Here is an 18,100-nt window from a genome sequence, read left to right as displayed (position 1 = left end):
CTGGGTGCTTTGGGTGGTCCCTTTGGCCGCACTGCTTATTTCCAAGGTAAATAATGGGGAGCCTGGGGAGGGTGGGAGGCGAGAGGTCACACAGGGCAAGGTGCTGGTGGAGCAGGCAGAAAAAAACCATGGGGTGCTAAGTACTGTGGGGGGAAAAACCATTTGATTTTCTTCAGATGTGCTTTACAGGACAGAATATAGAGGAAAGGATTGTTTTTAGCAGCCAACCATAAATTCCTCTTTTCCAAGTTGGTTTTGATGAAGTAATGAGACATCTTCACAATATTTAAAGATTAAGCTTCATAGCAGAATTTTGAATAAATGTTAACATTCAAAATGCTTCAGGCACAACTCAGTTAAGAGGGCATAGTTCACCTTGCAAATGCCAATAATTTTGCTTTGCAGTTCCAAAGCAATTTTGATTTGAAGTGGTAGTACAAAAGTTCTGTTGCGCCTTTGCTTTTACTGAAGGGCCTTACTTTCCAAGGCAGCAGGCGACTCAGCCTGGATGTCGTACAATTAAGGCAATGCTGGCTACAGTAGAGGCCTGGAAATAAACACGGCAACTCACAGCAAAACCCCCACAGCTTCCAGTAGATGGTGCTAGCATTACACAATCTCAGCCCGTGAACATTACATTTGCTGCTGTGGATGTTAGGTTGGCTGTTTTGTATTTTGTTGACAAAGTTTACAGAAGAATCTGCCACATTTTCAGATACCAAAGTTACAAAAAAAAATGCAACTTGCTCATGCCTCTTTGGCCTTGAACATCCCATCCACTTTTGTCAAGTATAAATGCTCAGAAATGTCACACAATATTCAGGATAGGTTTATTTAAAAGTTTTTATTTTATACACGTAGTCCAGTTTTATGCATATTAAAAGAAAGGTGCTGCTTGTGCAAGTGATCTTATCTCTAGCTTTTAAGTCAAGTCACAAAATCTAGCTTTCTCCTTAAATGTCATATGAACTAATCACATTTAGCAATAGCAACACATCCATACAATATAGGGATTACCTAATACCTACTTTCATCTGACATAAACTTTGCCCCAACCAAACCCTTCTGCTTGAAAGGCAGTCTACTTAAATTCTACCTTATGTTTGCATTACAACATTATAAGCAAACTACAAAAAAACCTGAATTTATATATCTAGCACTAGGCTCTTAGCAGTTGTACTTGGAACATGCACAAGCTCAGGTCATAGCTGACATTGCAAATGTTTTACTTCTAACTAAAAGTGCAACATGAGAGCAATTATGCTGGTTCCATAACAAGACAGCAGACAAAAAATATTTTAACCTTGTGCAACTGAAAATTCAAAGTTTTGCCACTTCAAGAGCACAAGTAGAATTTTCTTTGCTTATCCTTCTGCCACTAGCAAAATATGGTGGTGTTCAGGTTAAACAGGAATGTGGGAAGCTACACAAGCCAGCTGAATTACCACCAGGAGCCATAAATCACACTTTTTAAAGTGTTGACTTGAAAAGTATTAAAAGTGTAGAAAAAATAATTTTATATGTAGTACAGTAATTAAGCTACACTCACATTAAACACTAGAAGTTGCTACATGACTCACAAGGAGAAAAGTTACCCACCTGTAATTTAGTCTATTACAGCCACATGAAAAGTTATTTACAGAAATGTAAGATTCCAACCTGTAATTTCTGGACCTCTATATAACTCCCATAGTATATCTGGAAAATAAACCAAATCTCAAATTAATACAGTTTTAAGCATTCTGTATTTAAACCCTGAATTTTGAGAGGATTTCAAACCCCATAATGCCTCAACAGCTCAAACAGATCATGGGTACTGGCATGCTCTAGAGGATGTACTTTTAGGTGAAATGTTATGGAACATAACATTTTCCTCGTTCCCAACAGGAATCCATTGACCAGATGGGGTCTCTTTTTTCTTGTCTTTTCCTGAGGACAGTGTGGCTTCTTTAAAAGGAACAGTTGCTGGTTTTAGGGCCAGTGACCCTGCCACAATGCATTCTGAAAAATAAAATTAACATAAATTGTAAGATATAATCCAATTAGAACAATGTATGAAGACATACAGAGCTGCTTAAAGATCAATTCCTGTGCAAACTTCCATACTTGAATCTTTAAAGCTCATAGGTAAGGACTAAAACGTTCAATTCCTATTAGAGCACTCTCCACATTGCTACCTGTCCTATGCTTCTAAGCCAGGCATAGGCTAACTCCAGCCCTCCAGATGTTTGGAACCACAATTCCCATCACCCCTAGCTAACAGGACCAGTGGTCAGGGATGATAGGAATTGTAGTCCCAAACAACTGGAGGGTCTGAGTTTGCCTATGCCTGTTCTAAGCAGATTTAAAGCTGATTTATCTGTAACTGGGATAGGGGACCAGTGGCCCTCCAGATGTGAAATTATAACCTGCATAATCCCTGTTCACTGGCTGAGACAGAATTGGGAATTAAACAGTATCTGGAGGGTCACAGTTTCTCTATCCCCACTCCTAAGGTTTGTGATGTTTTACACAATCCATATTAAGATATCTAAAAATAGATCATATATCAGAAATCAAATCTCCACAAAAACCCATTATCGCAATGTGCACCATATTAGTAGAGATGTAGGATTTGTTTTTCCAGACCCCTATACCAATTCTGTCTTTTTTTATATATTTAAATTTTCACATGAAAGGTTGGAAGCATGTTTTTATTTTGAAGGAAGTGCCCCTGAACTCTGTGTACTTGCTTCTGAATAGAACTATAAACTACTCTCTTTCTCTCTCTATATATATACATACATTCAATTTATTGATCTCAGAGGTACAAGAAAGGCACTGTCCTGCACTGTAATACTAGTCTCAGATCCCGTTTTTGGCATTTTCTGTTATTTTTTTCTGGGTTGTTCAAAGGGAAGGTCTATTTTAAACCTAATCACATAGCTCAAAGGAAAGAACAAAATCTGTTCTAACACACTACAGCTGTAATCCTAAACTTCCATATCTGAAAATAACCTACAATAAAGCTATCAGGCTTTCAAATAAACATGGTTAGGATCAGACTCAAAGTATGCGCCTTTGGTTGACTCGTATCTAGGCGCCTCCACCCCATTACAATTTTCCAGGGCGTGTGGGGAGCCAACACATGAAGAGAAGGCTCACTACTACAAGTTCCCTTCGCACTACTTGATGAAACAACAGAGAGTGCAACAAAAAGTGTGGGACTAACAGGCTATTCCCTGCTCTTTCCTTCATTGTGAGGCATGAATGCCTACTGAAGAGGGGAGTTCATCTTTGCTGTTTTCAGAAAATATTGTGTATAACCTCATTCATTCCTTAATGCTGTGTTCACTAGATAATCTGGAAGATGAATTGATGAAGTGTAATATTTTTATCAAAATAATTGTTACATCATTAACTCCTACATATCAGCTTCATAAAGATTAGACGATCTTGTTTGCAAGTGAAGTCCGATTCTTCTGATCTTCCCCTTCACATCTGGGAGAGCTAACAATACCATTTTATAGTTGTCTAAATTCCTGCTTAACTTAGAAATGGAACAAGCCCCTGATATTTCACAGTGAGTACCACAGGATTTCATTTGTGTAAAAGCTTTCTAATCTTCTGGAAAATGTGTAATATAATACAGCTTTTGCTAACTTGGCTTTTATTTCCCTCCCCTAAGTTAGCTTGGCTACAGTCCACAATCACTTAGTTACCACCAGATTTTCTTCATCAGTGCTGGAGACCATATTCATGATTTCTATAAGACAGAAATAAAGCATGTAAAATGCGCTGTGTGTCCAGATAAAGAATTTCTGGGAACTTTTCGTTGCATCACAATTTGACAGGTATTAGAACACCATTTGAAATTTAACATCCATATAAATTAGCCTTATCTGGGTCAGCAAAACGTATGAAAAAGGACCCCAACTAGTAAATTGAAGAGCTAGTAAAATATGTAATTTATATTATTATTTAATCATTAGGAAATCTCAGAACATTTTCAAAGAACTCAGATGTTTAGGATTACTTGGTAACTTTACCTCAACAGGCTAAGATTTGACATCTGCCATTTGGTTTCCAAATTTGAAAAATATTAACTACATTTTGAAAATATTTTCAAATATTTATTTTCAATTGATGAAACAAGGCTAGCTCTATTTTTTTTATGTAGTTTTTCAAAGCATTTAGTTTTAGCATCTGAATAACCATTTCACTTACCATAGTCTTTACACTCTCCTCATTTGGCTTTCTGCTTTCACTTTCTTTTGATATTGTACCAATTTTCAAGCTGGCTGGCAGGACCACATTGTCTGTCCCCAAAGTTTTTGCTGCATTGGCCTTTGCGATTTCCAGTAGCTCTTTTTTTTCTAAAACAAATAAACAACAGCAGGTACTCAGCCCTCTAGGTGACATGGGTTTAAAATGCAATAGAAAACTAACTGAAAGCACCAAAAAAGGAATTCAGACAAGTTCCACGGTGCAAGATAAAGGGAAGTTAGTGATGACTGAGCAGAAAAGCTAAATTTATACTTGGGGGTAGAGGTGATTTTCAAAGACAGTACACTAAAGAATTGAGACAGTGACTTCCCAAACACATCAAGTGATTCTAAAACCAACTAAGGATTTGAACACAGGAACTGAACTGAACTGAACCAACCCAAACCACAGTAACTTCAATGTACAGCTATTCTTGGAGAAGAACTCTCTACTTCTATCAGTTAATGAAAGTACAGCAAAAGTCTCTAGACAGGACTTTTTAAACTAAGATGGGATATATTTTTTCTATAGCAAAGTTTGAAAATATCCTAGTATGCTTCTCCACCGATATAGATTGATGATCTGCCAATACCTTTTTCAGTCAAGCGAAGAGGGGTTCTACTGCGAGATCTTGATCGAGAACGGCTTCTCCAGCTTCTATAAGCCTCAGGATATATGGTTCTTCCAAATCCATAGTATCTTCGGCTTCTTGACCTGCTTCTAGAGTAAGATCTTCTATAGCATGGTCTTCCAGGAGACCTACTACGTGATCTGTATCTTGGAGGAGAGCGGCGGTATCGCCTATGGTATCTAGGATGGTATCTTTCTCGGTATTTGTAGCTACGTGATCTTGACCGGCTTCTGGAATAAGATCTTGAATACCTTCTGCACCTCCAAGAACAATTTCTTTTAGCACGTAATCTTGATCTGCTTCTTGACCTACTCCAGCTTCTGGAGGAAGAGGAAGTGCTTGAACTTGATCTTGTGGAGTAAGATGACCTACTAGATGATCTTGAAGATGATCTTCTGCTACAGCTGCTCCTTGACCTTGAACGAGACCTTTCTTTTGGTGAACTCAAAGTCAAGTCATCCATAAAGACTGTCATCTCATCTGTCTTCTTGCTAGATTTTTGCTTTTCGGTATTTTTCAAACTTGTGCCTTCTGCTTTCGGTTGCCCAGTTCCCGTTCCTTTGTTTAGGAGAAGGAGGAATAGATAGAAGTTTTGATTTAAAACTTCTGCTATTGTGAACTATGAAAATGTCATAACTGCATAATGTTTCTTCCAAGTCAACTCGGAAGCATTATTAAAAACCTTATGCCTCAAAGATTTTAAGTGGCATGGTTCAGATCTTTCATTTGACAGCCATAGAACCTCCTTTCAAACAAAAATGCTTGAATTCTAGAAGCTAATGCTCCACTCACATCACAGAACGGTCAAATTAGTATTTTGAGCCACTATGGAGCTGGAGGCATTCAACTGTATGCAATATGAAGTATTTAACAATCAAGATGGCTGCTGTTATATAACAGCAGCCATTTTAGTTACAACACACTGGATCTATCATACTAGGGTATAATCACTCCTGTTTCCTTAATTCTTCAAACCACTTTTGTTCTATGATCCTGCTCTCTTCATTAAGAGTTTTATTTGTTAATTTGTGTTTATTAATAATCAAAGCAAAAATATTGACTGTACTGTATTACTACCACAAAGTATGAAAATTATTCTAATGCCTTAAATAGAGGAATATTTATCACTAGCAAACCATACAGGAAGAATGTTCTGTCTGGAGCCTTGAATCACCTAATTCAGCAAGCACCTTTGAATTGCAGACAACAAATTAAATGGGGTGGAAACATTTTAGATATAAAACATAATCAGCCAAACACTAGACATACATTCCCATAAGCAACATACCAATAGGTGCTGAAAAACTCCCATTCTGCTCAGGACTTCCATGGTTCTGCTGCGGATTCCTATGAACAAGAGTTGCAACCATTCAGTCAGTTCTTTTTTAAAATAAATTTTATTAGAATTTAAGAAGAGCTACAATATTATCCTTCAGTTCATTCTACAGAAAAATTAATACTTTCTCAGGTCCTTCCCCTGCAATATGGGGATAATACTGAGCGACATTGTACTGTGAATTTGATGCACTTTCAACATACTCAAAGTGTTAGGATCAAGTTACTAGTCTTTTCCTAAGCATTTTTACTCCCATCTTCAACAGTGCTTACTCCCAGATAAAACGTCATCTCGATTGTTAATCACACACTGTATAATTTTACTTTCTCCAAAAGCCCCCTTAACAGAAAGCAGATTTTACTGGGCTTTTCAAAAAAAGGACTCATGCTGCTCAGTATGCAAGTGCCTAAAAAATAGCACAATCCTGCCAATGCCAACCACCACTAAACCCTGCTGATTTCAAAGGAAGCATTCAAGGCTGCTTTGGACATTTATCTTTGGGAAACATACATGGGATTTGGCTGTTTCTGACAGCTTATTGTTCTAATTTAGGGGGGTATGGAAAAACTAGACTGCCCTTGTGAACTCTCATGGTAGTTTACACAAAAGACACGTTTGTTCAAAAACATGCTTGACAGCATAAATTACTACTTTACTTCAAGCAGTAGACTAGAGTAGTGTACAAATTAATTAGCTGTAATCCAACGCGTGCACTCCCCCCCATCCCACTTAAAGCTGGCAGCCTTTTCCCAAGCCCTTTATTATCTTTCGCCAAGTGCCACACCCGTGAACAATACATAGTAGGAAGTGAGCCCTACTGAAGGAAACAGGGCTTTGCTTACTTCTTAAGAATCGTGGGCACGACTGCATTGCTTGCATACAAAGAGACGAGAGGTTTCTGCCTGCCTCCAAGGATCTTACTGTCCCAAAACGGATTATGGGAAAGGGAATTAACAAACAGGGGGGAACACCAAGGGCAGGAAGAAATGACCCTGAACAACTACAATTACTTCCTTGGTTTTGTTTGGTTACAATTCCGAACAAGTTAAAGAAATGGCACACCACAAAAGCGAGTTTGGAAGCAAAGAGGGCTGGCAGCACAATCCGACGAGGATACTCTTCGTACCCCTACAGAAGCTTCATTTTAAATTTTTTTTTTACCTAACAGGGTTGTTGTGAGCCATATCAGCCTTAGCCTTCCTTCCACCAATAATAGGTTTATTTGTTACGGGTTTTTCCTCTCCCCCCTCCCGCCCTTCAAGTAGCTCTGGATGGCAAACTCGAGTCTCCTCCGCTTTGTCCTCACAGCTGATGGGTCAATCCGACGCCAACCCGTGTCAGCCTGTACATCCCCCCTCGGGAAGAGGCCAATATTGACCCGCTTCTCTCTCTCGCAGGAGCAAGGAAGCCTTGAGAAAGCTCGTGTTAGCAGCCTCACTGCCTCCAGAGTCTCCTTCAAATACCCCCGCTTCGCCTCACAGCCTTTAGTTCTCCCCTCCCCGCGCGAAAATAAGAGGGGAAAAATCGCTTCAGACTCACTGGTACCAGGCGGATGGGCCCTGGCTTTGTGGTGGTGCCTGAGGGGAGAGCCCACCTTCGTTGGTAACCGCCATGACCGGAAGAAGGAAACGAAGGGAAGGTGCCGAAAGAACAAAAATACGCTCGGAAATCTCCACAAAAAGCCGGGGCTGGTAATAAAGCTCGCTCGGTTTTCTCTCAAATATGTCGTCAGATGCGTTTTTAAAAAATTAAAAAAATCACACAGACTTCCCCCGAACAACAGCGTTAAAATCGCTCCACAGTCAACAGCTGCCGCCAGGTCGACCGGCTTGTTATGGCGCCCGAGACCAACTGAAATGGCGCAGAAGCTTCCAGATCCTCAACCTACGAAGGGAGGGGGCAGGAGGAGGAGAGATTACAGTATGTGTTTGTAACGTAACATTGGCGCTAGCGCGCAAGCGTAGTTCGGAATTGAAGGTAGGGCATAGAACACTGGGCGGTAGCCATAGAGACCGGGAGGCGCCTCCTCCGCCCGAAGGATCAATGGTATAGTGAGCGCTAACTGGGCTATATTGCAGGGTTGTCGTAAGGCGCCTTCAGCCTCATCTTCGATCTTTGCTTGCACATTATCCTGGACAGAAGCCATATCGAACACTTTGGGCCTTACTTCCGAGTAACCATGTATGCGCTTGTTCTGCACGCTTCAGTTTCCGCCCGCTATATTATACAATACATATCGAAATTGTGTTTTTTAGGTTATAAATCTCCCAGCTCGGATGGCTCGCCTTCATACGAGAATTAGACTCCTGGATTAGCCAGGATTCCAATACTCTTGTCTCCACGATCGGGGGAAGTAATGCTTCCGAATACCAGTTGCTGAAAGAACAGGATGTTGGACTAGGTGGGCCGTTGACCTGATCCAACAGGCTCTTCTGATGTTAGCTTATTGATGACAAGACAAAAGCTACGTTTTGTTTTGCGAAGTTAGTCAGTGTAATAAATACATCATTTTAGTGGTTAACTGCATCCTTCCGCGACCCAGAGCAAACTTGTCCGGAGTGCTGTTTTCACACTTTAAAATTCAGCTTTTTCCCCCAAACACACAAGGGGAACAAATCTAGGCATGAATGTATACCCGCTCCTTCTGTGCATCTGCATGATTACTGTTCTGACTCAATTCAGATATTATTAATTTTCATATTTTACCGGCATAACGCTGCTTTTTTAGTTGGAAGACCTGAGTTTGAAAGAACGTGAACTTTTAATTATACCCCTTTGGGGCGGGGAAAGAGATGCTGGTACCAAATCGTGCGGCGATTAAGCCCTGCCTTTACTCCGAATGAACAAGGCGCGCGCGCGCACAGCTTCTACACCAGGCACCATTCTTGTCCTCGGTTTATATAAGCGCACAAGCGAGCCTTCGCTGCGCGGTCAACGTTTCACCACGCTAGAACCCCAATAAAGCAAGTTTGCTCATTTATTATTCTGCATGATTGCGAGTTTTGAAAAGTAAAACGTTAATAAATATACACTTCTTTTATTAAAGCAGTGCCGCCTTCCCATTTGGAATCAGGCGCAACCAGCTCCAAGACATTTGCGACCATGAAGGGCACCAGTGCGCATGAGCAGACTTAGCTGCTCCCTTTTTTTGTCCGAGCCCAGCCATTAGCATCGCAGCGCCTGCGCAGTATAGGCGCCTTCTCCGTAGCTTCGGCCTTTTCAGCATCCGGGTTCTAAGCCCGTGTCTTTGTTTACTTGGTACGGAAAGGGGCGGTTCGGCTTTCTTTCCGCTGGAGGCGAGTCGGTCAGCTGAGCCAGGGCGGCGGCGGCTTTTCCCTTCGAGCCGGTTGTCTCAAGAGCGCTTCTGAGGCGAAGTAAGTGCGGACGGAGCGTCGCTGGGGCGGGTGGGGCGGCCAGGAGGGAGACGGGAGCTGCGTATCTCGCGGGCAGCCGCTGGGCCCACAGGGGTGTGTCGGGCTGGAGATAGAGCGGGGAGCGCCGCCGTGCAGCGCTGAGGCTCAGCTTCTTTATTCCAAGCCCCAATAAGTTCCGTGGGACTTCATCCTCCGGAAGTGTGTTTCGGGCGACGGCCTTCCATCAGTTTCCCCCTCGCCGTCCGTTTCACTCCCCTTGGATTCCGTGGGATTTGCTCCCGAGGAAGCGCATTTTAGATCGCATCCTTCCCACAGAGCTGGGCCACCCAGCCTCCAAACTGGCCGTTGCCATCCGCTTTACTTGGAGGAAAGCCTCACTGAATTCAGTGGGGTTTACTCGTGAGGAAATGCGTTTTCCATAGCAGCCTTCCCGGAGCTGGCCTGTCCAGCCTTCCAAATTAGCCCTCCCCATCTCTTTTGCACTGAATTCAGTGGGGTCTGTTCCTCAAAAAGTACATTTATGGTAGTTGCCTTCCTGTCAGTTTTACTCACAAGCCCCATTGAAATCAGTGGGATGTGCTCCTCAGGAAGTGGATTTAGAGCGGCAGCCTTAGCTTAGAAACTTGGATTGGGTATCCAGCCATCATTTGGCCAGTACCATCCTCTTTACTCTGAGAAATGGATCCCTTTCAGTTGAATGGGATTTGTTTCCCAGCCTTAATAGAGCTTTTGTTTGGATTGATCTGCCATCCATCAATTCGCCAGTTTCATCTATTTTGGATGACTTTTTGTTCGCCGCCTCTGACCCATAATATGATCTCTGGGGGGGTTGGATGGCACAGGGACCACCAGGATGAAAGCACTTCCCCTGCAAGTGGGTGGGTGGCAGGAGATATCCAGCTCCATCTAATTCTTGAGATTTGTATACACCTACTAGTAGGTTCTTTGGCTGACCTGCAGGTTAAATCATGGTAAATTTACTCAGGAGTAGCTCCAGTATGTTCAAGGTTACTGAATTTTAAGAAGGTATGCACAGAACTGCCCTGCACACACTTTCTTGGGAGGAAACTTCATTCAACACAGGGGTGGTGGCATGGCTATAGCCAGGATTTTTGTTTGGGGGGGGCGCAGAACTGACATGATGGGTCAGCTAAGTATTTCCATAGTTTTACTCGTCCGGGGCGGGGGAGCTGCCCCTCCTTGGCTGCGCCCATGGATGGTGGGAATTGGAATCTCAGCACTATTTGGAGACCATCCAATTAGGGAAGGCTGAACTTATTACAAACTATTGCGTTGATAGTTCCATGGGGTCATGAAGAGTTGGACACGACTAAACGACTATACTACAACAACAACAACAATTGCTTTGATGAGGTTAATTCTCAGTTATGGTGTTTGGGTGGTAGCCTGATTATTAATGTAATATAACTAAGAATCGCCAGACAACACAGGGCAAGGTAGCTGTGGCTTACCTGTACAGTTTCAGGTCCTTTCATCCATCCCCTGTGTGCAGTGCAGTACAGTAGAATCCTTCTCATTTCTTCTCCCTTAAACAAGTATATTCCCCCACCCCATGTTGAAATGATACCTCTTGGGAATTCAGCTTTCCAATTGTGAGGCTGTCTTGCTTTGTTTTCTGGCTATCCTTGATTGCAAGTGAAGTATTAACTTCCTTTGGAACATTTAAACATTGCATTTCTTACATCCCTAGCAGTATTTCAGCTACATTTGTGTGCTGCCTTTGTGTTTATTTCCTTATGTGTCTGATTTTATCTTTTATTCTCTTACTGGTATTTGTAACATTGTGTTGTTTTTAAAAATGGTTTTAATGTATTTTTAGAAATGTCTTTGAGCTTTATTTGTAAATGGTAAGTGATATAAGAATAGGTTTAAATAAATTCTTCTCACTTCAAATGCAATTAATACATTTAAAGCCACACACCTAAACAGAAGTTGAGAAACAAATTTCAATTTTCTCTCCTAGGTTTTCCAAAACTCAAATATGTCTGGGTTCCTTGAAAACATGAGATGCTCTGAGTGCGTTGACTGGGGAGAAAAACGAAATACAATAGCTTCTATTGCTGCAGGAGTGCTGGTATGTATACTTAAATCTCTTGTTTGCATTTCTGTTTTTCTTAAGTCTTGCAGTGTTGTGGATTCTCCTCATTTGTAAATTTGTGCATGTTAAAAGCCCACTTGAGTTTAATTGAATAAAACTGTGCATATAGAGTGATACATTACAAATGGGTAGCTCTGTTAGCATAGTATATTAAAAACAAGAAAGCATATTGTACTTTAAAGTGTACCACTTCTATGGTGACTAGAACCTGCTTTGTCAGATGCAGTAAGTTGTGTTTGTTGGCAGATATAAAGATACATACATGTGTACAAAACATACAAAAAGGGCACAGTATACAAGAGATACTGTATGTGACAACATTATAAGAAGCCCAAATGTATGCAGGGTAAGAATAGCAACCCATTCACACAGTAGTAATTGGTGATGGCTGTGTCTTCCTAGTTTCTCTGTGGAAATTTAACACCTGTAGCAAAAAAGAAACCCACAGCTTCAGTTTAACTGAAGCTAAATAGAATCAAATCTGATATTTCTAGTTCACCAGTTCCATACTGGAGCTTCTAGGATCTTTTTACTGAATTTTACTTTGTGGTTGACTGAGCATCAGAACGTCCTGGGCAACCGAAATGTTTTGCCACCAGCTTCTGATTGTTGCCATTATTGATGTCTGATAGAGTGGTCATAGTAGCTTTACAGCAACATTGTATTGAAGATCATGTTGGAAACTTTTGTGTTCAAATAGTTCTTTACAGGTTGGTGGATTATCATAGATGCAGCTGTTAAATATCCACATTCAGATGACTTCAACCATTCATACCATGCTTGTGGAGTGATAGCTACAGTTGCATTCCTAATGTAGGTACTACTAATATTCTTACAGGATTTGAATAAGAATGCATATTGTAAAAATGCTAGTTGGATTTCTTATATTTAATTAATTATTAAAAACTTGCACTGACTTATAAAATGAACCCATTACTTGTTGATATGGATTATGGGATATAGGTTCCAAGATGCAGGCTAATGAACTAAAAGTACTTGCACTGTGTTAGCATAGGATGACTGTTTTGTAGCCTAATCCTAGGTATACTAACATAGAAGCAGTGTTGTGGGTTTTTCAGATTTCAACTGGCAAAATTTCATATCCATATTAGGGTAATTTGCGTGGGAGGACCCTATGGGCTGATCAAATTTAGCATATTTATTTTACTTGTATTTAGTAAACAAAACTTTAAAAATGAAACTGCCTAGCTTGTCTTATATTGTATTTGCAGTTGGAATCCATTCATTGTTACTAAGGAACTTATGAAATGGAAATATTTTCCACAGGAAAAATAGAAACTTGCCCAGAAATTTTTTTGCTCCTACATCAGAGTTCAGAAGTCCACCCCACTGAGCTTAGTGGGGCTTACTCTCAAATAAGTGGCCATGGCATTGAAGCCCTTGTACTGTTTTGGGGTCAGGAGAAATTTATACTAGTCTTTTATTTAATCATAATGATTTAAAATTATTATGCTGATTCTGGTATGGTACCTGACAGTACTGAGGCTCTGAGGCTATATAATGAAAAGGCACAAACATGAAAAAGCAGTATTCTGAATTTGAGAACATATCTGGACTTACAAGCATGCAACAGGGGTGGTTTATGTTTTGTTTTATCCTAGAATAGCACAGCTTTACCTTCCACTTTCTAGCTTAATGAGTTTCCCCGGTGACCCATAGTGTCTGTCTCGATTATATCAGAATATAGTATGGTCTGGGTTGTCTCTATACTGGTATGATGCAATCTTGAGTAAGAAACTCCCAGACTGCTTCCTTGACTATGGAGGGGGTGAGTGAATTATGGCTGTCAGCCTCCTCTGGAGGAGGGATGGGAGAGCCAGCTGTATGCCATCTACCCTCCTCCCACCCTCTAAACTGTATTTAAGCCAGGCTCCTTTGAGTGCAGCAAGACCAGTACCAGAAATTTCATTGTTGGTTAACTCTGGTTTTGCTTATTATTTATGTATTTAAGCTAGATTGTGTTTTTTGTTTAGTCTGTATTTCAAGGTTTTGAATCTCATGAGCTGCTTTGGGCACAGCATATTGTGCAAAAGCAGCATATAAGTAAACTCAATCATCAGTTCAGGGAGGGGGCAGTCAGTGGTGTTAAGATTCCTGAGCTGTGAAGCTTTAGTCTTCTGTGTTTGATTGTACACATTGAAATTTGAGAATAACTGCAGGCTTGTAGGCAATTGATGTTTTGCAGTTGTGATTCCTACTTCAGTGATAAGATTCCAACTTAGTACTTGACTAATCTGTTTTGAGCTGCTTGAATTGTTCTTCAGAACAGCTGATTCCCAAATGCAAGGTAGTATTGAGGTATATGGAGAATTATTGTCATTGCTTCATAGAAAGCTGGTATAGCATAGCAGCTACGAGTCTGAGTTACGGAGCAGGAAGACTCTACCTTGAGTATGTCATGAATTCACCAGGTCACATTAGGCAAGACCCACACTGCAGTATGGATATAATACTGCCACCCTTGCTGTGTTGCTATAAGTATGCTAAAGTATGCACGTGAAGCAGATTGTAACGCTAAACAGTTCTATACAAATGCCAAGTACCTGAATGTGATATGTTATGTTCTTTTTAATGAAGGATCAATGCAGTATCCAATGGACAAGTGCGTGGGGACAGTTACAGTGAAGGTTGCCTTGGGCAAACAGGTAATCTTAAATAAAAATAATAGCAAGTGTGTGGGTGTATGAGAGAGAGATAGCGCTGCTAGGGGTGGGCCATATCAGGTTTTCAACATCACAATATATCACCAGCTAAATACCACAATATCTCGATATATCAAGCTATATATCTGCAGCAGTGGAGGGCCTTGACGAGGCTCCCTGTGGTGGGCCTTAAAATGTAAGGAAGTAGTAGATTTAATAAAAATATTAAATAAGTATATATTTAAGATATTTACAACTAACTTCAACTAAGTGATCTGTTTTGCTGTAAAGCACATCCCAACATAGATGTGCATTGCAATTGCCATGAGTGCCTTTTTTTAATACAGCCTTTCTCGTTAAGCAGGGGTTTGAACCCAGATCTCCCTTGCCCCCACTCCACTGCACCAGGCTCTCAGAAGGGCTACTTTAGGGGACAGCAATGAAAAATGGTGTACCAAGTTTATACATTTTGAAATGTTGCACTTACTCAGCCATGACACATGGAGAGCATGCAGATGTTTCCTAATGCACACAGGCTTTAGGTAGTTCTGAAGGGACTGTTAATTTGTCCTCTTCAGGTCACATATTGCCCATTATTTAAATATTATTATGTTATGAACAATGGAGCAGCTTGTTTTTAAAACAATTGGTGTGGGTTTGTTTTTTCTTTTGCAGGTGCTCGCATCTGGCTGTTCATTGGATTTATGTTGGCATTTGGATCTCTGATTGCATCTATGTGGGTCCTCTTTGGAGGCTATGTTATTCAAGGTAGAGTATCTGTTAAAGGCAACCTTTCAAATTAGCACTTTAGCTTGTGCTTATGTATACATTTTAAATTGCAATCAGGTTAAGTGCAGAGACCTTGTCTCTTGCATTATGAACACTACCTATACCCTATAACAGGCTTCCTGAAACTCAGCTCTCGAGTTGTTTGTGGCCTACAACTCCCATGATCCCTAGCTAGCAGGACCTGTGATCAGGGTTGGTGGGAATTGTCATCATAAAACATCTGGAGGGCTGAGTTTGAGGAAGCCTGCCCTATAATAATGAAAGTGTCTCTTATGTCACTATCCTACCTAAAAAAGGGGGGGAGGCGGCTTCTGTATCACTTCTTTTGGAGGCTGAACTGTTGCTGCCTGTGGCACTGTCTTCCTTTTTCTGAAAGGATTTGTTAATTGTGGGCTACACTTGGAAGGCCTGTGAGTTGCAGCCTGGCATAATGATTGATGGATGATTCAGTCTGATTAGGTTGGGAGATTGCTGAGAATCCTGTGTATGGCACCTTCTTCTCTATTGGAGAAAGGCTGGTATAAATGCAGGAGGGATGGATGGGGAGCCTTTGTCCTTCCAGATGTTGTTCGACTACAACTTCCATCAACTTCAGTTAGCGTAGCCAGCAGTCAAGAAATTAAGCAAGTGGCAGTCCCAACATCATCTGGAGGTTTGTGGGTTTCCCCCCTTGTAAATATAAGCTAATGAGGCTGCAATCCTGAACACACGTACCAGAGTACACATATTTCGATCTCAAGATCATCATCTGAGGCCCTTCCTCCAGGTGCCTACCCAAAACAAGGTGCACCAGTTGGCTTCCAGGGAGAGGACCTTTTCAGTGGTGGCACCCCAGCTATAAAATGCCCTTCACCTTGTGCCTAAACTGTAGTATTCTCGGTGCTGGGTGAATACCCTTATTTTCTCAACCTTTTAAAATATTAAAATATTTTTTGTGATTATAGACACTTTGGGAGTGTTAAGATTTGTGAAAATTTCCTGTGCTGTGAGTTTACTACTATATTGAGTTGCATCCTGTAGCTGGTTTGATGCTGTATTATAGATTTTATGGTTTAGGACATGGGGACATAGGAAGCTGCCTTATACTGAGACAAACCCATGGATCCAACTAGTTCAATAATATCTACACTGACTGGTAGTGGCTCTCCAGGGTTTCGGAGTCTCTCCCAGCCCTTCCTGGAGATGTTGAACCTAGGACCTTCTACATGCAGAGGCTCTACTACTGAGCTATGACTTGATGATCTTATTTGTGTATTTAGTTGTTTTTAAGTAAGAGACTTTTGAGAACCATTGTGACCAAAAAGCTGTATAAAAGTGTTGTAAGTAAACAAGTATATTCATTTTCCAGATTCTGGTAGCAATGGTAGCCTAAGAAGGCAATAGGCGAGCCCTGCAAAACTTAACAAATCAGTGAGCTGGTCATTGTGCTTTTTTGAGGGGTTGGGGGAGGCTACAAATAAGCTCATGGACTTCAGATATAGGACATTCTTTTTTTCCCCTTCCCAGACAAAGAAAAGATCTCTGTATACCCTGGGATAGCAGTCTTCTTCCAAAATGCTTTTATATTCTTTGGGTAAGCATTTCTTCAATTGATTTGTTATTCTGTGTTTAAATGTCACATGCTTGGAAGTTTAGTAGCTTGGAGCACTGTCATTCATACCAAACCTACATGTTCAGGTCATGGAATAATAATAAATAAGTAAATTTCAAATGAGTGAGCAGGACTGGCACAAGCAGTGTTGCACCAGAACATCACAGCGCTAACACAGAGACACATGGAAGTCTCTTTTTTTCCAAAGCAGCCTTACGAGTTGAATCCTAATCACACTTCCCTGAGAGTAAGTTTGGTTGATCTTTGTGGGGCTTTGTTGTATGAAAGATGCATAGGGCTGTACTGTAGAAGACTATTTAAAATATTTTTATCTTGGCTTTCCATAAAATATTTTCAAGGTAACTGCTTTGCCCTGTTAGATGTGACAATTCCAACATTCTATGCAGTTAATCCTGTCTCTTTTCTTAACAGAGGTCTGGTCTTTAAGTTTGGTCGCACTGAAGATTTGTGGCAATAAGCAACAGAATATGTCCTTCTATTTTTAATTGCCCACTCCCTTTTGTAAGCATTTGTGCTCTGGTATCAGTGAGGATGAAAACTGGCAGCGCTTGAAAATCATGAAATTCCTTTGTTTTTCATTCTCTTTGAGACTGTTTTCTACTCTTGGCTTATGACATTAAATATGTAGCATGTGAACTAAAATGTAAAACTGAGAAAAGAGATAACACTTATGAAGTCCTCTTCCTGACTGTTTTTATAAATGAATATTAAACAATGTAAATGTTTCTTTTACAGATCATTTATATGTGTGTGTGTGTCTTCACATTATAACTTATTTTTGAAAATGGGATTATGAGTGGCTTTGGAAGGTTTTCAAATGAAAGATGTTGATGCGGTGCATTAAAATGTAATACAAATGTACTAACATCATATTTGTTCTCTAGATTCATTAAGGGTGGCTTTCCAGCTGTGTTTGGGGTTCCTTTGTTGTGCATACAGTTGATCTGTACTGAAGCTGAAGTAATTTAGTGAGTCTTGGGTGGGGGAAGGCCAAACAACACATTTATTGAATGCAATTCAGAAATCAAAGTTAGAGAGGTCACACTCATTCACACAAGTGCCACTGGGATATTTATCGGGAATGGGTGCTCTCTCTGATGGTCAGCCTAGAAAGCAGAATGATGGGCAGGTGGAGCTAAGCAAGATGAAATCTTCCACTGATCCTAGGGGTGCAGAGTCTTGCCTACAAATGGGTCCCTCTAGCTGGAGTTCTTATCCATTTTCTGCCTGGATCTGAGCTTCTTTTGTACCTTGCAAGGTTATCCAGTGCATGACAGGCTGATTTGCATCATAGCAACCAATTATTAGGCTGCTTTTTCTGGGGGAGACTT

At 40.8% G+C, this 18,100-nt stretch overlaps 2 protein-coding genes across 3 annotated transcripts; one reads left to right on the top strand and one right to left on the bottom strand.

Moving 5' to 3' along the window:
* Positions 1 to 825: 825 nt before the first annotated feature.
* On the bottom strand, positions 826 to 8,083 carry RSRP1 (arginine and serine rich protein 1). Of its 2 annotated transcripts, XM_053398752.1 has the most exons (6): positions 7,752 to 8,082; positions 6,165 to 6,223; positions 4,838 to 5,434; positions 4,207 to 4,355; positions 3,702 to 3,745; positions 826 to 2,001 (listed from the first exon to the last, which is right to left on the bottom strand). In XM_053398752.1, the coding sequence occupies exons 1-5, from the start codon at positions 7,823 to 7,825 to the stop codon at positions 3,737 to 3,739; spliced, it is 888 nt and encodes a 295-aa protein (XP_053254727.1). In that variant the 5' UTR covers positions 7,826 to 8,082; the 3' UTR covers positions 826 to 2,001; positions 3,702 to 3,736. The 2 variants fall into 2 exon arrangements, with proteins under 2 accessions (XP_053254727.1, XP_053254726.1); XM_053398751.1 differs by lacking the exon at positions 3,702 to 3,745 and having other exon boundaries at positions 7,752 to 8,083.
* A 1,306-nt stretch (positions 8,084 to 9,389) lies between these two features.
* TMEM50A (transmembrane protein 50A) lies at positions 9,390 to 17,636 on the top strand. The gene is made up of 7 exons (XM_053398753.1): positions 9,390 to 9,586; positions 11,571 to 11,681; positions 12,406 to 12,518; positions 14,304 to 14,371; positions 15,044 to 15,136; positions 16,664 to 16,730; positions 17,181 to 17,636. Exons 2-7 carry the CDS (start codon positions 11,589 to 11,591, stop codon positions 17,224 to 17,226), a joined length of 480 nt encoding a protein of 159 aa, XP_053254728.1. The 5' UTR covers positions 9,390 to 9,586; positions 11,571 to 11,588; the 3' UTR covers positions 17,227 to 17,636.
* Positions 17,637 to 18,100: the final 464 nt, after the last annotated feature.

The sequence above is a fragment of the Podarcis raffonei genome, chromosome 8 (genome assembly GCF_027172205.1).
Source record: "Podarcis raffonei isolate rPodRaf1 chromosome 8, rPodRaf1.pri, whole genome shotgun sequence".
NCBI lineage: Eukaryota > Metazoa > Chordata > Lepidosauria > Squamata > Lacertidae > Podarcis > Podarcis raffonei.
Note: the sequence above shows the minus strand (reverse complement) of the source record. Positions and strands in the feature narration are given on the sequence as shown.